The 24,081-nt window shown below is 36.8% G+C and overlaps 2 protein-coding genes and 1 long non-coding RNA gene across 4 annotated transcripts; 2 read left to right on the top strand and 1 right to left on the bottom strand.

Annotated features, from left to right (window-relative positions):
• Positions 1-2,961: 2,961 nt before the first annotated feature.
• LOC131325344 (uncharacterized) lies at positions 2,962-6,500 on the top strand. Of its 2 annotated transcripts, none has more exons than XR_009199665.1 (4): positions 2,962-3,430; positions 4,147-4,234; positions 4,428-4,532; positions 4,876-6,500. It is a non-coding gene; the product is annotated as an uncharacterized LOC131325344 (long non-coding RNA). The 2 variants fall into 2 exon arrangements; XR_009199666.1 differs by lacking the exon at positions 4,876-6,500 and having other exon boundaries at positions 3,006-3,216; positions 3,329-3,430; positions 3,835-4,234; positions 4,428-4,720.
• Positions 6,501-10,254: 3,754 nt separating this feature from the next.
• LOC131326820 (receptor-like protein EIX2) lies at positions 10,255-12,932 on the bottom strand. The gene is made up of 6 exons (XM_058359706.1): positions 12,173-12,932; positions 11,894-12,043; positions 11,567-11,661; positions 10,850-11,374; positions 10,509-10,567; positions 10,255-10,336 (listed from the first exon to the last, which is right to left on the bottom strand). Exons 1-6 carry the CDS (start codon positions 12,930-12,932, stop codon positions 10,255-10,257), a joined length of 1,671 nt encoding a protein of 556 aa, XP_058215689.1.
• A 183-nt stretch (positions 12,933-13,115) lies between these two features.
• Positions 13,116-14,970, top strand: LOC131326821 (receptor-like protein EIX1). The gene is made up of 4 exons (XM_058359707.1): positions 13,116-13,144; positions 13,648-13,706; positions 13,844-14,181; positions 14,329-14,970. Exons 1-4 carry the CDS (start codon positions 13,116-13,118, stop codon positions 14,968-14,970), a joined length of 1,068 nt encoding a protein of 355 aa, XP_058215690.1.
• The last annotated feature ends 9,111 nt before the right edge of the window (positions 14,971-24,081 follow it).

Raw genomic sequence — 24,081 nt, forward strand, 5'->3', positions numbered from 1 at the left:
TCTACTAGAGTTGTTATGTTTTGTTTACCTTAAAACATGGAGTTGTGGTGTATGAAAAGGATTTGGGATTTGGGATTTACGGGTGAGTTTCCTTATTGTCGAGGTGCGGTACTATTCGATGTGTCATTGTTATTTCGTACTCTAACTATGCATAGTGTGTGTATTCTTGGTGAGAGGTTGGCTCGTTATTTGAGACAAGAAAAATGATGCTTCCATTAAAGAACTCAGATTAACCTTTAGGTCTCTGAAATGTGTAAATGAAAAAAAAAAAAAAAAAAAGCAAGGGTTGATTTGGGTAACGCCGTAACTGTAAGCTTAGATTTTAAAAATATTTGCGTGTGTAGGTGAGAGTGTCTATGTTTGAGAAATGGAGTTAAATACTTCCCAGCATGAGTATGGTATTTTGAGTTTCACTTTTGATAAAACAAATATGCTTTTGAAAAATGTTTTTCCTTGATGTCTGTCTTCACTTGTGCATATAATTTAGGTATGGATATCTCTACGAGCTAGTGTAGCTCATTCTATCCTTTCAGGTACTCGTCATGACACTTAGCTTGGATTGCATGGAGCGCATATTGAGACGTCTCTTGAGAGCTTCATTGAAATCATTAAGGAGGTGTTTTATCATCTAGTCTAATTCATGTTGTGTACTTTACTCACAATTGAAGGTTGTATCTTTTGGTTAGAACATATGTAAAGCTAGGTATAAACTCCTCTCTTTGATTATTGTGAAGCCCTTTTAATGGAATACGTTTGGGAGACTTTATGTAAAAAAAAAAAAAAATTAGAGAGAAGAAGAAGAGACTTTGATTCTTTGTTTGGATTGGCTTGACATTTAATGGTAAATATAGTTGAGGAAAAAGATTTTTGTTTACAGAAAATATATTATTATTTTAGTAGAAAATCGAGGGCGTGACAGTAACACCCCCCGTGATTCCGTTCTGGCTGAACCCTTGGTTAATGGAAAAGCCTTTAAATGAAGGAAATTGCACGGTACGTGAGTCTCTCTCAAAACGACTCCAGTAGGGTAGTTTATTTTCTAGAATTAAACGATTTTCATGCTCTCCATTTTACAATTTTTACTTCTTCTTTTTTTTTTTTGTATTAATTTACAATATTGTCATTGAATATGTGAAAATGCATATTAACAAAGGGCAAAATAATAAATTCATGTCAATAAAGACAAAAAAAAAAAAGTGAAGATTGTAAAAACGAGAGTGTGATAATCACTCCCTTTTTAACACGGCAAGAAGCACATGGAGAGAGGTGAGAATCACGACAAAACTCTCGCTATTTCGGGACACACACTTATCACATGGGCAACCAAGATACCATACAATATTTTACATAGGAATCTAAACAAACATACTAGATCCCCCCCCACCCAACCCCCAAAAAAAAAATAAAGAATAAAAACAAAAGATGCAATTAATAATTCTGGACTAAAATTTTGTACAATTTTGTTTGTTTCTCTCAATTTGTTTGCCAGGCATGTGCAAGGATGTTAACGGAGTTAGACAAGGCGCGCGTAAATTGGCCGGCCATGAACATCCGATTATTAAAGAGATGAATTTATCATGCATGTTTGTCACATATGCACTATTTGCAAAACAAGTACGTATCTTCTTTTTCATTTAGCCCTCGTCGTCCTGAGGAGGCCTTGTTCGTTTGGGAGACTCAAAACCCCAGAGCACAATCTTCAATAAATTATCTACATGTATCTCTCTACACTCATTACTCTCAAACATCTCCCTCAAAGCCCAAAACGAACATGGTTTATTTGCAACGATTGGACTTTGTAAATCAGAACTCATCATTAATTAATATTTGAAAGATAACAAAAAGACTTGTTAAGAGGAAGGTATGTGTATATCTTCAAATAATTGTTTTTTTCATAGTCTAGATAGTACTTGTTACTTCCTACTATGGAGAAGAGTTATTTGAGCATTATATATTGAGAGTCATTTTCGTACTTGATAGGTAATTACTACTAATGATTAAGAGCATTATTAATAAGAGATAGATATGCTCTAATGTGATGGTTCAATAATATGGTGTCGCAGTCTCAACCCTATGGTCTAGCTATCCTTCAATCTGTACATGGTTTCACCAAACCCTAATGCCCTCATCTTGTGCATTTCTCACCTACTCGATCTCTAAAATAGTACGTAAAATGTGAGGTGAGGGAGGATCAGTCTGCCCAAATCAGAGTACGTCCTCATGTTTGTCCAATGGAGAGTCCTATTATTAAGAGAGATTCATGTAATAAGACTGGGAAATTACACTTTACACCATAAGATTTTTTCCAAAAAGCCTAATGCGAACTTCGGTCTGGTATTTTTTATTTTTTTATTTTTGCTAAGTTTTCATCGTAATCGGAACTTTTGAAACATCTCGACGAAAGGAATTAGAAAAGAATAAAAATATGGACTGAAGTTGAAAAAAATTCATGTAAGATCATATTAAAAAACAAAAGTACCAATTGTGTAGTAGTATTACTTTTTTTTTTTCTAGTGAATTTTTTCGCTTTTGTTTATAATTTTTTACTTTTTTAGAATCATCTTGTTGAGATGAATAATTAATCCAAAAAATATATTGCGAATCTAGTAAAATTTCAGAAATGACGAACAAAAATACCAAAATAAAAACCTAAGAAGAAAGGATTATGATTTGAAAGTAGATCCACTAAACAATGGGAGCTAGATATATAAGCATTATTACAGTTAATTAAAAATCAATAAAGATATGTACACAATATCTATATAATAAAACAGAGCTGTGTTTGAATCCAAAGACAACCAACGCTCCAGATTTATCCCTTCCTTCCTCATAAATCAACGCCCTCCATTCTAAAAAATGACATGCCCTCCATTCTACAATGGCATTTTGGTAGATATTTGATCCATCCAAGGGTTATCATAAACCGCGTATCGTGGGAAACCCTAGCTGCACCCTCACTCTCCCGCTGGCCTTTTTTTGTGTGGTCTCTCCCGCTGTCTCCCTCTCCCTCTCTCTCTCTCTCTCTCTCTCTCTCTCTCTCTCTCTCCGATCGACCCACCACCATAGACCCACTGAATCCCAGTCGCTCCTTTCTGGCGATCCCGATTGGACACCATTAACACCACCGACCGGTGCAACGATCACCACTGTAACCACCACTGTTCGAGGTTCCCAGAGTTCGAATCGATGGCATGTAGTTGTTCTTCTCCCCAAACGGTTTGTAGATCTTTACATCTTTCACTAAAAAAAGTATGGGTTTAGGGTTTGTTAATTCCCATGGCATAGACTGAAAAAGCACCGATTACATACTTGATTCATATTGTCGTAGGTACGAGTACTTCTCAGGTTTGGGTTTTTCTCTTTCCAAGGGATTTCTTCTATTTCCGAACACCGCTAAAGTAGTGGAACAGCCGAGGTCAAGGACTCAAAGGTAACCACTCTTCCACCATCACTGGTAAACAAATGGGTATCATGTGGATTTTATTTTTCATTATCGCTTTCCATTTGCGTAAAGATTTGATTTTTTGGGTTTTTTTTTCTGCTTCTTTATCCTTAAAAATAAGACCAAATATAATTTTTTTTAAAGTTGTTTTTAGAGTTTTAATTGAGCTTAGCGTTCAGTTCTGTTGTTTCAACATGAGGAGCATAAGTTAGCTTAGCGTTCAGTTCTACTGTTTTTTATTCTTGCTTATGCATACTTCCTGGCTTCACATTTCTTTGAATCTAATTGGAAACTTACCCTTGCTTAGTTTCTTCCTGCTCAACATTGACTGAAGTTGAGTGTTGTACTAAGTTGGTTTTTTGAAAAAATAATACGAAGTAGTTTTTATGCAGGTAATCTATGCAAAAGTGTTTCTTTAGGATTGATAATTTCATCTGGCGACAAAAGCTTTGGAATTAACCAAGTCCATTGGAACTTTCAAGCCATTTAGGATGGGCTCTAAGAACATGTACATACTTCATGGCTGAGGAGACATCTTTGCCTCTACTCCAGTTGGTTGATGCTTGAAGATTGCGTTTCCTTCTCCATAGTCTTTGCGAAAAAATTGTATTTCTTTTAATTTGGTTTGTCTTCACTACCTTCTTTCTCCCGTTAGCTTATAAAAAAGAAAAGGACCTAATCATTGTTAACTACCCACTTTGCAGATTGTGAAGGATGCCAATCTAGCCTTTAACTCCTTTCAAAAGTCTGCAACGACTTGCCGACATGGATAACGTGACTATTTTTGGCCAGGTAAGATGTTCTATAATTTTGTAACGAAACAAATTGCTTTCATATAATTTTCCAATAACACAGTTTTATTGCTCAACAGAGATACGTGAATTGAGGAAAATGGTAGCCAAGTTTTCTTTTTCTATTTTAATAGGTACAACACAGTTTTATAACAACTTTGATGTTATGAACTCTACTCTGCAATTATTAACAGAAAAATCGAAGGCAAGGAGAAATGGCTCAACAAAGACAAAATGCAACCACAAAAGGCAAGGAAAAAGATAAGGCAATTCGTTCCGACGGAAAAGAGAAAAATTGGGTATGATTCAAAGAGTTGAGTAGGTCAATAATCTGTCATATTTATGGGACTATGCGAACAGAAAGATCATTCCATATAATATTTTTGGCAGTAAGTTCTTTGGATATTTGATCGGTCTGTACGCAAATTATAAATTTAGTGATCTTCTGTGTCTAATGGGAAGAATAGATTTGGATCTAATTGGACAATAGGAGTTTTTAATGGTTTGAGAACAATAGGTTTGTGTCTAATGCCGTTATATGTAATTTGAGTAGGCAAGGACAAATTGCACATCATAAGTAGAAAAATCATCCCTTTCTCCCACCTTTAACATTTGTCATTTGATAAATTCAGCTCTTGCCAGGTATAATTGGTTGATTATAATAACCATCCAATACTGTCATCACCAGCGCAAAGATCAGCACTTTGCTTATCGGTGGGTAAGTTTTTAATCGCACTCTATGTTGGGCATTGATTATGAGCTTCAGTTTACTAATCTATCCCTTATCTTCCCTCTTTCTGGTAGACCCTAATGACTCTGTGGGTTCATTTCTCTTAATTTCTAGCCGGGATGGATGGCTTTAAAATTCCATTTGAGGGTTTGACCTTTGAGTTTTTTTTTACCGCATTCCAGGCCATATAAGTTTTTTTGAGGATCCATTTTTTTCATTTGTCAATACCTCAGTTGAACTATGTTGGTGGATTCTTTGGTATCATCAAAATCCTATTGTGGTAATTTGATGCAATTGAAAATAGTTTCCAATACTCCGGAGTATAAGTAGCAGTGAGTTCATGAAAATCCTATTTGTTATGGGTTATAACCTTTTTTTTCTGTTGACATGGTTGATTCATATGCCTTTGGCCCAGTTTTGCCCCTCTATTATAACTTACTGTAATATTCTGCTCCAAATTTTTTTTTTGTGTAATACATTTTTTATTGTAGAATACGCTTATTCTTTTTTCTTGATTATGGAGTAGACTTATGTCCTACAACACAATCTGTCTCTGAAACATCCTCACCCATGAACAAAGCTCTCTCCAAGAGCTCCAGCACAACATCTTATCGATTTAACGGGAACAAAGCTCTCTCTATCCAAAAGTTTTAGGGCCCTGATAATCCTCACCTTATCATTAGCAATAGCGGACAACCTTCTTATTGATTGGTAACTTTGTTATCCTAATATGTTAATTGGGCATTGATTATGAGCCTCAATCTATTCAATCAAGGTGTCTATTTTTAACTCTAGAAGATCAACTATTCAAACTTTTTTATGGCTATAACATAACGGCTCTTTCGATGAGCATGGCAGATAACCATTAAGCGCAACTGCTGATTCGATATTTTATTCCTGCTCTGTCAAGAGAATTATCCTATTGCTTTTAATTTTATCTGAGGCTTATTGATGTTAATTGTCTTGATGCTTCAACTATGTTTAGTGTTCTGCTTAGATTAACTACATCTGGATACTTGACTGTGTATAGATGAGCAATGCCTATTTTCAATGACCAACCCTTAGTTCAGTGACTAGCTTAGTAATCTTAGTTTCATAGTGTTGTTTTTGAAAATACCGAGGACATGCATATTGCATACATCCATTTTCCATTAATGAGATTTGTAGTGATGCTTAGCTAGGGTCTTGCTATTAAATCGTTTACTACCCAACTTCAATCTTTATTCATGCAATCCATTAGTTCTAGAAGAGTTCTTATTTTGGTTTGGTTTGGTTTTTGGTTTTTCAGGTATGATTGATTTTGAAGACCATAATAGCCGTGATAGGATTGCTGGGTCGTAATTATGGGTAGTTACGGTAGTCAGTTAAAGTTGACAGATTGTATGGATGCCTTTAGGCATGGATAAAACAATGAAACTCTATTATTTTTTTTGTTTTTAGGTACTTTTATTCTTTCATTCTTTCCGAGTTGTCATAAATATGTGCAAGATTAGTTGGACTATTTTTTCTTACATGAAGATATTTTATGATTCTTTCATTCTTTTCGGGTACTTCTATTATTTTATGAATATGTTTGAGTTATTATTTTTTGCATAGTTGAATTTGTAAGACAGGGGATGATATATTGCACACAAGTTCAGTATTTATTTACATGTGCTTATTTTTCGAGCCGTATATGGCACGTGAGTTAAGTATTTATTTGCATGTGCTAATTGTTCGAGCCGTGCCTTGAGGCACGGGCATGCGCTAGTTCTCACATAAGTGTGGCCTATCGAAATTGACAGACGTACAAAGTTCTACCATCTCTTCTAAGAGCAATCGCATCAGATTCTTTAGATTTTGGACCAAATTACACCTTAAAAATCCACTTTATTACTTTAGCTGGTCATTTTTACAATGTCCACTGCATTAGACTATTTACTCTCACTCTCTTCTTAATTAAATATTTGTATTTAGCATAAAATGATTAGAAAAATAAGATCTTTGCACCGGTTCAAATGAATTGAAGAATAGAGGACTTAACTTTTTAACCATATTTTTTATATATGAAAAATTATGTTTAAAAATTAAGTGCTCCAATTTTCAATCTATTTGAATCGGTGCGAAGATTTTATTTTTTTGATCATTTTATCCTAAATGGTCATAATGAATTTTTGGCTCTAGGTCTTTCAATGAGCACCCTAAGAGAGCCTTAACTCATATGATGAGAGCCTTACCGATATCGAATTGAGCTAATTTTTTTAAGGAACCTATACAAAAATATTTTAAGAATGACTTGCAGTTTGAATCATCTTTATTGGATCCGTAATGGATCCAAATAAATATTAAACGTTGGATGAACAGTACGCATTTCACTATTGCTAGAGGGGGTTCGTTGCTAAAACAAATATTTTATTTAGAAATGAGTGAATAGTGCCACGCTTCTCTTAAAGAGGCACTGTAGCAAACATTAAGTTGACCCAGCCAATGACGAGGCTGATAAACATGTATTTTTAGGGTAATAGCTCGTTAAAGTAACGTAAAGAGCCAAGCAAAGAGTCTAGTACAGATGCTCTAAGTACATGGATTGGTGTTAGGACAGGATTCACTTAGGTCTTTTATGGCATTCAATATTTTCTTTGTGTTAATTTGTTTTTAAAAGCGAGAGCTGCTATTGGTACCGACCGGGCCATAGGGAAAATGCACCGACGGCCACCGGACGGCCGTCTCCGGCCACCGGACGGCCGATCCGAGCCGTCCAAAAATTTTAAAAAATAAAACCGAGTGGGCTTGCGTGAGAATCAATGGCATCCGAGGTGTGTAGGGTACTTGATCCAAGCACCCCTTTTTCGTGTATATACACGTATATACAAATATACACGAAAAAAGGGTGCTCGGATCAAAAAAAGGAAAGATCGTTTTGATATGTCACTTTCAAGAGAAATAGACAGTAACAAAACAAGTTATCAAATATCACACAGATGGCTTCTTGTATGCCAAAAAAAGCCAGAATGTTATTCCTTCGTATTATGGTGATTGCGATGCGCAATTTCAGCACAGATTTGATGACCCACTTTTTGATAAGTATTTGCCAGCAATTTTTTTTTTTTTTTTTTGTAGCTTTTGGAAGCAACATATATATATTTACTAACACAACTACCTCAAATTTAATGAATTTTGGCCAGAAATGAATTTGGTTAGTTGCGATGGGATACCACGTTTTCCAGAAGGGTAAATTTCAGATACACCCCTTGTACTTTGGTCATTTTTCAACTACACCCCTTCTACTTCATTTTTAATCATTCACACCCCTTGTACTTAAGACTGGTTTGGAACTGTTAGTATTTCCGTCCAAACTAACGAAAAAGCAGGTAATGGCTTGTTGGCGGAAATTTTCCCTTCTAAAACATCTTTTCTAAGACCAAATTGCCCCCCATAACCCATTTACATCCTATATATACCATTTCTCCTCAGGTAAGAATGGAAAACAAAGCATCACCCACCCATTTCTCCACAGGTAAGAATGTAACTGATGGACTTACCTCATTGCTCGATCATGTGTTTGTTAATAGAGAGACTTGAAAGAGGTTGTTGAACCTTAATTTTTTTTTTTATAAAAACTCTTTACAAATTCAAAGAATCATACCGGTGCATTTTCCTTTCCCTTGCCAGTAGTTCGTGTACTTTTTTTTCTTGGGCTATTGAACGTTCTTTTCGTAATAGATGTAAGAGGCAGAAGGAAAAAAACAAAAGAATACTCAAGATATTGGAATGAGCAAAATAAATCCAAAGTAAAAAAGATACGAAAGACAAAAAAAGAATTGAGAGAATTTCATTTGTTTGTTAACAAATTTGGTATGCTTCAATGGTTAAAACCTAAATGCAAGCTGGTATACGTTGGCAATTGGTTAGGAAACTCAACCTTTGTTCAAGCCAGTGGCAAAATACAAGCTCTTGTTGTGCTCGCCTTTCATGTGAAGGGCGTATATTGAAGGAAAGCAAAACAGGAACCATGTAAAGGATGACCACAACTCACAGCTCTAGGTAAATGCCCTGTTTGGCTCAGGGAGACAGAATTTGGTAGATTTTTTAAAACAACAGATTGGGGTTTGAATGAAGATTGTATACCGTCTGCCTACTTTAAACAACTATGTCAAACACCTTGAATGCAATTTTAATAGTGAACTTTCAAGTATATCTCAGATCCAGTACTTGTGATCCGTGATGAAGTATTTAAATTGCCCACTGGGCTAATAATAAACACACTAGAAGACAAGGAAAACACGTATTTCTGTGTACTTTTTATACCCTTTAATACACATTCACACACTCATTATTGTTAGCCCATTGGGCTGATTTTAGAATTTTCCAACTACCAAATATCACACAAATGGCTTCTTGTATCTCAAAATAGCCAGAATATTCTTCCTTCCTAAACATTGTGATTGCGATGCACAATTTCGATCGGCACAGATTTGATGAAACCACTTTTTGAATATTTGAAAGCAATTTTTTTGTAAGCTTTAGGAAGCAACATATTTATTTACACAACTACCTCAAATTTGATGAATTGGCCGTAAATGAATTTGGTTAGTTGCGATGGGATAACTCATTTTCCAGAATCGTTTACCTTAGCTTTCATTGTTTCTACAATTTATATAACAATGGAGAGCGGTTTTGCAAAATGTCTCTTTGACAACTGATAAGTAGGACACACCTAAGGAGCTCAACACTACCAGACTTGCGGATTTGGGGAGTGCGAGCTAGCTCCACCAAATCCCTATGGGGGCTTACGGGGAGCGGAGCTATAACCTTCCAGCTCCGTCCCCCAGACGAAGCTTGAAGGGAGTCCAAGGACCAGCTCCGGCCCCTAGCTTCAACGGGAAGCATGACGTTTATGGTATCACATGAGAAATATACTTATTCCGATAAAGATGCCACGGCAAGAAGGATAAATCCTAAGGGATAAATGAAGGGTAAGATAAGCCCAAAATGCCAAAGATATGCATGATCATAGATGGGTATGGAATTCCTAGCTAAGGCAGGAATCCCATGGACTCCTAGCTAAGGCGGGACTCCACACTCCTCAGAGAGGAGATCCGGAACCTACGAGGTATAGTCCTACGAGGACTCAAACTCCAATTACAATGCCTATAAATATAGCAATCGAACTCCAATACCAGGTACGAACTCTACAACAGAGAATCTCAATTCCTCCACCAAATAACAAGGATTCTACTGACTTAGGCATCGGAGGGTGGTAGGCACGCCACCACACCGGTGACTCAAGTTATCAGCTTTGTTTTGCAGGTCTAGGTCGGAGCTGTCATCAAAGCTGCTTCATCAACAACCGTCCTCCATGGCAAATTGAATTTTAAAGTTGAGTCCCACTGACTGCAAGGATAATTACCTCATTGGTAAACTTTTGCTTTTGAAGTTATATAATTAGATATACAGTGTTCTGACCTTTCTTTGTAATCTTTCAAAGATTAATTAAAAAAATTTGTTGTTCAAAAAAAAAAAGTGTTCTGACCAAATTCATCAATTTGTCTTTACTTATACGTACTTGGTTCCAAAATGTATATCAAACAGAGAGTAATAGACAAATGGGTCATAATTGTTAGTCTAAAAAGAAATGACGACATCATCTACGATAAATAATTATTGAGTGATCTTAGGGCACCGCCATTGCAAAAATGCGTTAGCTACATATGTGACTTCATTCACTCCATAGCCAAGCTATAAAGTGTACTCAAAACTTGCAGCGGCATCAGACTTCTTACTTTCCACCAGAGCAGTGAAATTGGAAAAGCATGGTGGTATGTTTCATGATAAATGATTATAGGATAAGTCCGAGATTTGAATGTGGTTAAGATGACATATTTGCCGAGGTATGCTTCCCTTAACCTCATTGGATCGAAGAATAAGGACAAGCAAACTTGTTAGGTGTGTCCCCAACCATGTTGGTACTTTTCCTGTGAATCTATTTCCTCTGAAGTCAATAATACCCAGCATTGTGCATCTCTTAAGAGAAGAAGGCACTTCCCCGGACAAATTGTTATTGCGCAAGTTCAATGTTTGAATTTGACTTAGCGAGCCAATGGAGCTCGGAATTTCCCCGTACAAATTATTGGTTGCCAAGCTAATGATAGATACTCTTTTGAAGCGGGACAAACAATATGGAAGCTCTCCTGATAGTCCATTATTTGAAAGATCAAGATATTTGAGCCACTCTCCAGTTATTGCGCATAAGAAAGAAAGCGAGCCTCTAAACTTATTCTTGGAGAGATTCAAAGATGATACACTCTGAGGAACTAGTGGTATTGGACCAGTAAGAAGATTATAACTTAAATCTATTCCTATTCCTATTCCTATTCCTATTCCTGGAATATCCTGAAAACTTAAAGAAAGATCCGGCAACAAGCCGTCAATCTGGTTATGTGAGAGATTTAGAAAATTCAAACTAGGCGATAGATCCTAGAACCAACTAGGAATATTACCTGTGATTTCATTACTACAGTTATCAAGCACAAAAATTGTGTTTTGAGTTCAAAGCCATTTTGGGAAATGAGGACCCAACTTGCAAGATGACAACTTTATGTTAAAAAGTTGGAAAGGGGGAACCCAATCAAAACTGAAATTAATAGTAAGTGCATTATAAGAGAAGCCCAAATCGGACAAACTGAAGAGATTGGAGAAGTGGGCTTTAGAGATTATGCCTTTTAATGAGTTGAAAGCACAGGAGAAAGTCACAAGTTCGTAAAGCTATCCAATGTTTCTGTCTATAGTCCCATTCAACTGGTTGCTTTCAAGAAATAAAGCTTCGGAATGAAGGAAACACTGAAAGATCTGGGACTGATCCTATAAGTTGATTCCTCGACAAATCCAAATCAACAAGACTCAGATAGTTTCCAATGTTTTTTGGGAATGACCCACTCAACAGATTATTACAAAGGTTCAATTCTCCCAACAGAGAAAATCTAGTGAAATCAGGCAATGGGCCTTGAAGTCGGTTGTCAATTAAAACCAAACTCTCTAATGAATTCTTTGCCCCAGACAACTTTTCCAGAAACTTGTGAAGCTCTTCCGTTAGATTATTAACTGACAGAACCAAAGACTGCAAATGACTTGAATTTGCGAAGGATTACAGATGGCCACCTTCAAGTCGATTCTGAGGGAGATAGAGGTTTGTGAGGGAAACCATGTCTCCGAAGGCTTTTGGAAACAAACCTTTTAACTCGTTCCTTGCGAGGTTGATATCAACAAGGCTGCTACTAAAGTTTAGCAACCAATTGAATATCGAAGAAGATAGACTATTGTAAGAAAGATCAATGAAGGATAGGGACATAGAATAGTTAGAACGGATCGAGGATGAATGAGTGACATTAGGAAGGGAACAATCAAACAAGTACAACACTTTGAGGAGAGGGAGATTGCTGATGGATTGAGCCCAACCAGTTGCTTTACTGAGTGAAACCCCATAAAGGTCAAGGTGACTTAGTAAAGAAAGATGAGAAAGCCACTCAAGGTTTTGGCTATTCAGCATAAAATTCCCGCAGAGAGCAAGGTGCCTCAAGTTGGAAAGGTTGCTAAACTGATGAGGAATTGGGCCAGAAAAGTCATTCTCACTAAGGTCCAAGTACCTCAAATGGTGTAATTCAAGCAATGAAGGGCTAATCTTACCTCCCAGATCACCACGAAGATCGAGCATGGTGACGTGACTTGTAGTAGTATTGTGGTTGCTGCAGTGGACCCCTTCCCATTTGCAACAGTCTTTAGTACTCCCCCAAGAAGAGAGACGACCATAATCGTCGATAAGATCTTGCTTGAACTTGAGGAGAGCTTGTCTCTCCCTCTCTATGCACCTGATTATTTCAGCATGATCTCCAACTCTTGATCCCAAGGTGGAGAGTGCAAGGTTCAAGTATGGTAATACCACAAGGAGAAAAACATGGAGAAGTTGAAGAGAGCTTTTGCGCGTGATGATCATCTCCGTAGGGGAAATTAAGAACAAGAGGCAGCTGTAAAAACACAAAGCAAGCTAATGATATTTTGCAGTCTGTTTTTTTAGGTTTGTTAACCAATGGAATGGCACCCATCTTATATAAAGGTCGTTGTTCAACCAAACAAAAAAAAAGATTGTTCAGCACACAAATTCCCCAAGACGCGCGTTATGAGGAAAGACTTGGAGACAACAATAATGTCAGTACTACAAATTATAAGCATAACCACAATTGTTATAACAACACAAAAAATTGGCATTTTCTTACCATAATGCCAATTTATGGTGTTGTTATAACATTTGTGGTAGCATTATTTAATTTTTGATATTGTACGCATATATTTGATTGGAATACAAATATTTTGGATTCTGGCACGAATAATTATGGTTACATAATAATAATATTTTTTAATTATGGGTAACTTGCTAATGACCTGTTCAATAGATAAATTTTAAAGTACAAGCGTAACTAGCATCATAAATATGCATTAGAAAATCAAAAATCGGCATAATGAAAATCACAAATTATTATAATTTAGATATACAATATATCCTATGTACCATAGCTTTCTCCTTAGTTTTTTATTATTCCTTCTTGTTGATATCAACCTCGCAAGGAACAAGTTAAAAGGTTTGATTCCAGAAGCCTTCGGAGACAAGGTTTCCCTCACAAACCTCTATCTCCCTCAGAATCAACTTGAAGGTGGCCATCCGAAATCCTTCGTGAATTCAAGTCATTTGCAGTTTTTGGGGTTCTGTCAGGTAATAATCTAACGGAAGAGCTTCACGAGTTTCTAGAAAAGTTGTCTGGGGGCAAAAATTCATTAGAGAGTTTGGTTTTAATTAACAACCGGCTTAAAGCCCATTGCCTGGTTTCACTAGATTTTCTCTGTTGGAAGAATTGAACCTTTGTAATAATCTGTTGAGTGGGTCGTTCCCAAAAAACATTGGAAACTATCCGAGTCTTGTTGATTTGGATCTGTCGAGGAATCAACTTACAGGATCAGTCCCAGATCTTTCAGTGTTTCCATCATTGCGAAGCTTATTTCTTGAAAGCAACCAATTGAATGGGACTATAGACAGAAACATTGGACAGCTTTACGAACTTGAGGCTTTCTCCTGTGCTTTCAACTCATTGAAAGGCATAATCTCTGAACCCCACTTCTCCAATCTCTCCAGTTTGTCCGATTTGGACTTTTCTTATGATGCACTAACTATTAATTTCAGTTTTGATTGGGTTCCCCCTTTCCAACTTTTCAACATAAAGTTGTCATCTTGCAAGTTGGGTCCTCATTTCCCAAAATGACTTCGAACTCAGAACACAATTTTTGTGCTTGATATCTCTAGTAATGAAATCACAGGTAATATTCCTAGTTGGTTCTAGGATCTATCGCCTAGTTTGAATTTTCTAAATCTCTCACATAACCAGATTGACGGCTTGTTGCCGGATCTATCTTTAAGTTTTCAGGATATTCCAGGAATAGGAATAGGAATAGGAATAGATTTAAGTTATAATCTTCTTACTGGTCCAATACCACTAGTTCCTCCGAGTGTATCATCTTTGAATCTCTCCAAGAATAAGTTTAGAGGCTCGCTTTCTTTCTTATGCGCAATAACTGGAGAGTGGCTCAAATATCTTGATCTTTCAAATAATGGACTATCAGGAGAGCTTCCATATTGTTTGTCCCGCTTCAAAAGAGTATCTATCATTAGCTTGGCAACCAATAATTTGTACGGGGAAATTCCGAGCTCCATTGGCTCGCTAAGTCAAATTCAAACATTGAACTTGCGCAATAACAATTTGTCCGGGGAAGTGCCTTCTCTTAAGAGATGCACAATGCTGGGTATTATTGCCTTCAGAGGAAATCGATTCACAGGAAAAGTACCAACATGGTTGGGGACACACCTAACAAGTTTGCTTGTCCTTATTCTTCAATCCGATGAGTTTAAGGGAAGCATGCCTCCGCAAATATGTCATCTTAACAACATTCAAATCTTGGACTTATCCCATAATCATTTATCATGAAACATACCACCATGCTTTTCCAATTTCACTGCTCTGGTGGAAAGTAAGAAGTCTGATGCCGCCGCAAGTTTTGAGTACACTCTACAGCTTGGCTATGGAGTGAATGAAGTCACATACGTAGCTAACGCATTTTTGCAATGGAAAGGAAAAGACCAGGAGTACGGCAAAAATTTGGGACTGCATAAGACCATTGATCTTTCTAGCAACAGATTATCTGGAAAAATTCCTGAACAAGTTTCAGGTTTTGCAGGGTTGCATTCCTTGAACCTCTCGAGAAACACTTTGACAGGAAAAATCATACAAGAGATCGGTCGGATGGAAATGTTGGAATCTCTTGACTTGTCTACGAATAGACTTTCCGGCAAAATTCCTGAGAGCCTTGCTCATTTAAATTTTCTAAGCTTTTTGAACTTGTCAAGTAACAATTTGTCTGGCAAAATCCCATCAAGCACACAACTCCAAAGTTTTGATGCTTCTGCATATTCTAGGAATCATGAACTTTGTGGGCTTCCACTTCCCAACAAGTGCCCAGGAGAAGAAAAAACATCAGAATCTCCCAATACTGCTCATCCCAAAGACAAAAACATTCAAGAAGATGAGGATAGTTCCATTACTCAAAGTTTTTATTTTAGCATGGGGCTTGGGTTCTTCTTCGGATTTTGGGGAGTTTTGACACTATACTTTTCAATAGTCGGTCTCGAAATGCATTTTTCATGTTCCTGAACCACATAACGGACTGGATCTATGTGACTATGACATTGAACTGGGCTAGACTACAAAGGAGGCCTTAGATCTTATCGGTGAGTATCATTTTTAAAATTTTGACTTCCCTTAATTCTTTTGGTTGATCACTGTATAGGAGTGAAAAACTTCTTTTAGCATCCTATTTAGGATTCAATCACACACATTGCTCATGTTCTCTGACTGTATCAACGTAATTTCTAACCACATTGCATGTGCAGGTCATGTTGCAGAACAAGACTCTTTGGTCCTGAAATTGCTATGGTAACTTGTACAACTACCCTAGTTTTTACATGCTAAACGGCTTGCAATTTAATTTGATAATTAGTGGGATCATATATCATCGTCACATTAATGGATATATCCTTTTTCCCTTTTCTTTTTTGACAAATCCGTTCATTAACAGATTGATGGTGACGTAAATTTAGGTTTTGCTATATCCAATTGTCACATTGATTGTACCGTTTTTCTGTTTTTGCTTTCATTTTTCGCAAGAAACTCCCAGAAAGGAGTTTACAATAGAGGTTGCAGAGCTTTTGCTACTTCTCTTTTACTAGACCTTCCATATATTTCCCAAAGGAGTTGATACTAGTTTTATGCATCATTGCAATTAAATCATGTGTTTGGGAGCACTTAATCATCTATTTTGTACTATGTATGTTGTGAATTGTGGATAGATTTGGCATACTTAGAATACTACATGGCACAATCTGAATACCACATGCTTGGCTTCTTACTATTTATACAGATTATTGATAAGGATTGCTCTGATTTGCTGCAAATGATGTTTTGTTGCGGCACATTTCCAAGAAAATATCTAAATTGACTATTTTTTTTATAGGATCTCACCGGTTCTCCTGAAAGGTTGATCAGCGAGCCCATGCTTTAGAAGCACGAGCCTTAGTTGATTTTGTTGATTGTCTTGGGGATAGAAGAGTGGTTGCTTCACGCACTACAAATGGTTCTTCTTACCCTAGACTTGCTAGTTTTCCCTTTTTGTGTTTACGTATGTCGTGAAACTGATATCCTTGCCATTAATGAAGTTATCCCCTTTGAGATTTTATCTATCTATCTATCCGTATATATATTAAAAGAAGTGTTCATGGAACATTTTTTGGCTAAGTATCATCTTGACCCCTGCACTTTGACATCAATCTCACTTACAGAAGTACACTCTTTTATGAAACCATCGCCATGATTAATGTGCAGATAATGTTTGGGACTGATTGAGTCCTTCATATGCCCCCAACTCACTGTCTATCTCTCTGTTTATAGTTGGGGCCTTGCTTTCCTACTTCTCAAAGGTTGAAGCCAAAAAAATAAGTCTCTCATTCATATTTTAGCTGCATTCATTGGTGCATATGGAAAGCTGCCAACGAAAAGTCGTCTATTCTCATCCATCCCAGAACTTTACATTCAATCCTCTTCCATGACCTCCGACCTTCATAATACCCCTAGAAGACAACATGGTTCTGATATTTCTGTTGAAAAATGTATGCATTATAATTTGTGAAAATTTATATGCATCTCTATTAATTATTTTGATGATTAATTCAATGATATTTTTATTCGGCAAATACAAAATTATCGAAAAGTCGATTCCCGAATTAAATATTTTCGTGACCTTGAAATATAGCATAAAGTCTCTTGGATTCATGATTTATATTTACAAAGACTTTATTGAGCTCAATACATGCTTTAACGGTTTATTTAGATGAAATTGTGAGCCACAGGTTGACGAACCGGCTGACAAGCCGGCTGTCTGAACAGAAAGCTGTGACAACCGGACGACCACCCGGATGACCACTCTATCAAACGGCTAGTTTCCAACGGCTAGTTTCAAACGGCTAGTTTCCAACGGCTAGTTTCAAACGGTTTCCAACGGCTAGTTTCCAACGGCTAGTTCCAACGGCTAGTTCCAACGGCTAGTTTCCAACGGCTAGTTCCAACGGCTAGTTTCCAACGGCTAGTTCCAACGGCTAGTTTCCAACGGCTAGGAAGCATATGGATGGCTATATAAGGCATCAAGAACTCATTAATGAGTACACATACACAAGCTACAACATTCCATATTATTGCAAGAGCAAATTCTCAAAAGATCAAAACCAAAAATTCTCATTGTTCTTCCACTTTCATATTATTCTTGAGAGAAAATTTGTACAAGTCGTGAGCGATAATTTTCATACCTTCTTCACATACTTGTATTTCCTAAGTGAGTGTTTGAGTCAAACACTTGAAAGCTTAGAAGACCAAATTCGGGTTGGAATTTGGGTGTTATTGTTTTTGAGAAGTTTTCGGAGAAAATTCTTGCGGTTGTGCTAGCTCCTCGGGAAAGCTAGAGGCATTCGGTTCTTGTAAGCACCCGCAAGACTTACAAGTTGTAATCTTTTAAAGATTAGTCTAACCTTCAAGTAATTGCTTGAGGAGAAGTGGAGTAGGGCCGGACCGTGGACAAATCCGGACCGAACCACTATAAACGGGTTCTATCTCTCTATCTCTCTATTTTGATTGCATACTTATTGTTTGCATATATTGTTAGAGATAAATTTTTATTGGTAATTATTACTAGCAATCCTATTCACCCCCCCTCTAGGTTGCATAATTTGGGTAACAATTGGTATCAGAGCCTCGGCTCTTGTTTGTAGATTTAACCATCTAAGAGTTAAGATCCATGGCAACCACTAGTAATGTTTCTTGTATCGAAGGTCAATCGTCCAATAGACCTCCCTTGTTCACCGGAGAAAATTACTCTCATTGGAAAAATAGAATGATGATCTTTATTCAATCCACGGATTATGATCTATGGAAAATTATCAAAAATGGTCCCATTATTCCTACTAAGAAAGTTGGAGAAGAGACTATGCCTAAACCAGATTATGAGTGGAGTCATTTGGAAAAGGCTTCAATAGAAAAGAACTATAGAGCTATGAACCTTCTTTTTTGTGCTATTACTCCCAATGAATATGATTGTGTTTCCGCATGTGAATCGGCTAAAGAAATATGGGATAAGTTAGAAATGTCACATGAAGGAGATAGTCAAGTTAAGGAGTCCAAAATTGATATTCTTGTGCATAGCTATGAGCTCTTCAAAATGAAACCGGATGAATCTATATCTCAAATGTTTGCTAGATTTGCTAGTATTACTAACGGTTTAAAAGCTCTTGGAAAGATTTACAGTCAATCCGAAATGACAAGGAAGGTGCTCCGTTCCATGCCAACCAATTGGGACACTACCACCTCCATCATCCTACAATCCAAAGATTTCTCAACATACACGATGGACAAGCTCATGGGATCTCTCATGACGGAGGAAATGCATCACAACCTCAAGGGTGAAAAAGAGAAGAAAGTTAAGGATCTTGCCTTCAAAAGTACAACAAGCAAATCAAAAAGCAAGGAGGATTCAAGCAACGAAAGTGAGGATGATGAAATGGCGCTCATCACAAAAACGTTCAAGAAACTCCTCAAAAATAGAGCATCTCACAAAGGCAGAGGATTTTCAAGAAAAGATGGAGGCAAAGAAGAAAATAGTAAAAAGGATCCAATCATTTGCTACGAGTGCAAGAAGCCCGGCCACATCAAAAGTGAATGTCCATATGCAAAAAAATATTCAAAGAAGGACAAAAAGAGAGCTATGATGGCCGCATGGGACAATAGTGACGATAGTAGCTCCGATGAGGACGATGAGCAACAAGAGGTCGCTAACTTGTGTTTCATGGCCATCGAAGAAAACGAGGTAGATCTCGACTCATCCTATTCCTTTGATGAATTATTTATTGCCTATAAAGAGTTGAAAGTAGAATTTGAAAAGGTTGTTTCTAAAAACAAATTTCTTAAAAAGGTTGCTAAAGATCTTTCACTAGAAATAGATAATTTAATTGAAGAGAAAGATATTTTGGAGGAAGAAAATGAAAGTTTAAGAACCTCTTTGGAAAAAGAAAAAGAGTATTTGAAGGATACTTCCAAAAACGAATCTTTAGAAAAACAAATTGATGATTTAACTAATTCTCTTTCAAAACTCACTAATGGAAAAGAAAGTTTAGACATTCTTCTTGGAAAACAAATGGTTTCTTTTCACAAGGCCGGAATTGGTTATAATCCCACTCAACACAAAAATCTTTTTGAAAAAGATGTTCCTCCTTCTAGCCATTCTAAATTGACATGTCATTATTGTGGTAAAATTGGTCATATTTCTCCTACATGTCCTATGAAAGGATACTCATCTTCTAATGCAAAAAAGGTTTGGGTTCCTAAGAACCGTATCAATGCTAACCTTCAAGGACCCAAGATGATTTGGGTACCAAAAGTCAAGAATTGATGTGCTATTGTAGGTATGCTTCAAAAGTTCTCTCAAGGAAGGAAGTTGGTACCTTGATAGTGGATGTTCAAGACACATGACCGGTGACAAAAGGGCTTTCAATTCTCTTTCGCCTAAAGATGGTGGACATGTCACATTTGGAGACAACAACAAAGGCAAAATCATAGGAATCGGTGATATAGGTAATTCTCCTATTATTGAAGATGTTTTACTTGTTAGTGGTTTAAAACACAATCTTCTTAGCATAAGTCAATTATGTGATAGAGGAAATCGTGTTATCTTTGAAAAATCCAAATGTATCATTGAAAATGTCAAAAGCAACAAGACACTCTTCGTTGGACAAAGACTTGAAAATGTATATGTTTTTAATCTCAATGATTTAAGTAATTGTGATATAAAATGTTTTTCCGCTTTGAGTGAAAATAGTTGGCTTTGGCATAGGCGCCTAGGACATGCAAGTATGGATGCTATTTCAAAACTCTCTAGAAAAAATTTGGTAAAAGGTCTTCCTAAAATCAAATTTGAAAAAGATAGACTTTGTGGTCCTTGCCAACAAGGAAAACAAACCAAGGTTTCTTTTAAGTCCAAAAATGTTGTTTCAACTACTAGACCTTTGCAATTACTTCATATGGATTTGTTTGGACCAACTCGCTCTCCAAGTCTTTGTGGAAACTATTATTGTCTTGTTGTTGTTGATGATTTCTCTAGATATACATGGGTGATGTTCCTAGCTCATAAGAATGAGGCTTATCCTAATTTTACTAAACTTTGTAGAAGAGTTCAAAATGAAAAAGGCTTTGTTATTTCTAACATTCGTACGGATCATGGAAAAGAACTTGACAATTCTTTATATGAAAAGTTTTGTGATGAACATGGTATTGGTCATAACTTTTCCGTACCTCGTACTCCTCAACAAAATGGAGTAGTAGAGAGAAAAAATCGTACTCTGGAAGAAATGGCCCGCACTATGCTTTGTGAAAACTCTTTGCCAAAATATTTTTGGGCGGAAGCCGTTAATACCTCATGCTATATTTTGAATCGAGTTTTAATTAGGCCTATCCTCAAGAAAACTCCTTATGAGCTTTGGAATGGTAGAATACCCAACATTAATTACTTTCATGCCTTCGGTTGTAAATGTTATGTATTAAACAATGGAAAAGATAACTTGGGTAAATTTGATTCAAAATCGGATGAAGGCATCTTTATTGGTTACTCTCTTACTAGCAAAGCATATAGAATTTATAATAAGCGCACTAATCTTGTTGAAGAATCTATTCACGTTTCCTTTGATGAATCTAATCCTTGTGCTACTAAGGATGTTGTTGATAATGATGACTTAGAAATTACACATGAGATTCATGACTTGAAAATTCAAGAAAAAGTTGATGGTGATACTCAAGTAGAAAGCTCTCAAATCAAAGAAGATGAAGTTATTAATCAACCTCAAGATGCCATGGGAGACAACCAAGATCTTTCCAAGGATTGGAGATTCGTGCAAAACCATCCAAAGGACTTGATTCTTGGAGAAGTTTCGAAAGGGGTAACCACTCGCTCGTCTCATAGAAATTTTTGTGAAAATCAAGCTTTTGTTTCTCAAATTGAGCCTAAAAACTTTCCGGAAGCTCAAGATGATGAAAATTGGATTTTGGCCATGCAAGATGAGTTAAATCAATTTGAAAGGAATAAAGTTTGGGCATTAGTACCTAAGCCTCTTGATCACACTATTATAGGTACTAAATGGGTTTTTCGTAACAAGCTAGATGAATCCGGAAATATTGTTAGGAATAAAGCTAGACTTGTTGCTCAAGGTTATAATCAAGAAGAAGGTATTGATTTTGAAGAAACTTTTGCACCGGTAGCTAGATTAGAGGCTATTCGCATATTACTTGCCTTTGCATCTTTCAAAAATTTCAAGCTTTATCAAATGGATGTGAAAAGTGCATTTTTGAATGGGTTCATAAATGAAGAAGTTTATGTCAAACAACCTCCCGGCTTTGAAGATCATGTATACCCCGATCATGTTTTTAAACTCTCAAAAGCTTTATATGGTTTGAAGCAAGCACCACGTGCATGGTATGATAGACTTAGTTCATTCTTGCTTGACAATGGCTTTACTCGTGGAAAAATTGATACTACTCTTTTCATTAAAGCCAAAGGTAAAGATATGCTCATTATTCAAATATATGTTGATGATATTGTCTTTGGTGCCACTAATGATAATATGTGCAAAGAGTTTGCTAAGTGTATGCAAGGTGAATTTGAAATGAGTATGATGGGGGAGCTTAACTTCTTCCTCGGACTTCAAATCAAGCAAACTAATGAGGGGATCCTAATCAACCAAGCCAAGTATGCGAAAGAACTTATTAAGAAGTTTGGCATGGAAGGATCAAAGCCAACGAGCACACCAATGAGCACATCAACTAAGCTAGACAAAGATGAGAATGGTAAGGCCGTCAATGAAAAGATGTATCGAGGTATGATCGGCTCATTACTTTATCTCACTGCAAGTAGACCGGATATAATGTTTAGTGTTTGCATGTGTGCTAGATTTCAATCATGTCCTAAAGAATCGCATTTAAAAGCTATTAAACGTATCTTTAAATATGTTGGCGGTTCTCATGACTTAGGATTGTTTTATCCACGTGGAGTTGCATTTGATTTAATTGGTTATTCGGATGCGGATTTTGGAGGTTTCAAAGTTGATCGTAAAAGTACAAGTGGGACTTGCCAATTTCTAGGGCACTCTCTAGTGTCTTGGCATAGCAAGAAACAAAATTCCGTAGCTCTATCTACCGCCGAGGCGGAATATGTAGCGGCCGGAAGTTGTTGTGCCCAAATATTGTGGATCAAACAACAAATGGAGGATTTCAATTTGCAATATGATCATATTCCTATTAAATGTGATAATACTAGTGCAATTAGCTTAACCAAGAATCCGATTCAACATTCTCGAACAAAACATATTGAGATTAGACATCATTTTATAAGAGATCATGTTCAAAAAGGGGATATTGAACTTAACTTTATTAGTACCGACAAGCAATTGGCGGACATTTTCACAAAACCCCTTGGTGAAGAACAATTTTGTTTCATTCGACGAGAACTCGGCATGTCTAATCATTTATGAAAAAGTTGTGTTCTTGATGTCAAAAGTTTTTTTTTTTTTGGATTCAATGTTGAGTTGATTGAATTCGTAAATATCATACTTGATGGAGAGTACAAATGATCTTGATAAAGAAATCACCCTCCAAACATTTTATCATATGTTTCATTTTCCTGTGTTTGGTATGAAGAAAATCAGTTTTATGGTCTTTAATGCTACTCCTCTTAAACGTTTTCTGGACTTAACCTGCATTTGTCAGTGTAGAGACCCGTATTTTATTTCCATAATTCTTTATGTTTTATTAAGGCATGAGTTGTGATATAAAATGGAGAATGAGTTCGGATGTCGAATGTGCTAGAATTTAGAAGTTCGGGATGCAAGTGTAATATGCATGGGTGTATAAGTGAAGGTGTGTGTAGGGGATAATTCTCCCCCACATATATTTCTTTTCTTGGCAGACACACACACGTTTCTCTCTCTCTACTCCCTCGACCGACTCTCTCTCTTTCTCACCTCTCCTCCAAACTTCTCTCTTCGATTTCATCGCCTTAGAATGAGATTTCGGAAAAATCCCAAGTACTAAAGTTGTTCTACGCGACGAGATCTTCCTATTGATCGAAGAAGAATCATGATCGGAGCACTTTGAGGTTTCCTCCATGTTCGGGCTTGCTTCTAACCCTCGAGGTAGGGATCTCCTACCTTCTTTACATGTTTAAGTGTTGGTTAGATGTACAAGAATCAAGTTTGATCATTTATTTTGAGTCTTGAACAAATCTGTTATATGCTGATAATTTCGTGGGTTTTGGAAATCTGTCTTTTGGGAGCCCTCTGCTAGAAATCACTGGCATTTGTCATGATTAAGACCTCAAGGGGCGGGTCAGGGTCGTGACAGTCAGTCGGATGTCCAAGCGGATGTCCAACCGGACAACCGTGAGGATTGAGACTTATT

Source organism: Rhododendron vialii, chromosome 5a (genome assembly GCF_030253575.1).
Source record: "Rhododendron vialii isolate Sample 1 chromosome 5a, ASM3025357v1".
NCBI lineage: Eukaryota > Viridiplantae > Streptophyta > Magnoliopsida > Ericales > Ericaceae > Rhododendron > Rhododendron vialii.

Bases quoted from the DNA above. Each gene is read 5' to 3' on its own strand.
- LOC131326821 (XM_058359707.1), top strand. From the start codon at position 13,116: ATGAGGAAAGACTTGGAGACAACAATAAT. The intron at 13,145-13,647 runs GTCAGTACTACA...ATCAACTTGAAG, and splicing joins GACTTGGAGACAACAATAAT to GTGGCCATCCGAAATCCTTC. The intron at 14,182-14,328 runs GTTCCCCCTTTC...AGTTGGTTCTAG, and splicing joins TTAATTTCAGTTTTGATTGG to GATCTATCGCCTAGTTTGAA.
- LOC131326820 (XM_058359706.1), bottom strand. From the start codon at position 12,932: ATGATCATCACGCGCAAAAGCTCTCTTCAACTTCTCCATGTTTTTCTC. The intron at 12,044-12,172 runs GTTTGTTTCCAA...TGGTTCTGTCAG, and splicing joins CGCAAGGAACGAGTTAAAAG to TTAATAATCTAACGGAAGAG. The intron at 11,662-11,893 runs GTAATAATCTGT...ACTCATTAAAAG, and splicing joins GTTGGGAGAATTGAACCTTT to GCATAATCTCTAAAGCCCAC.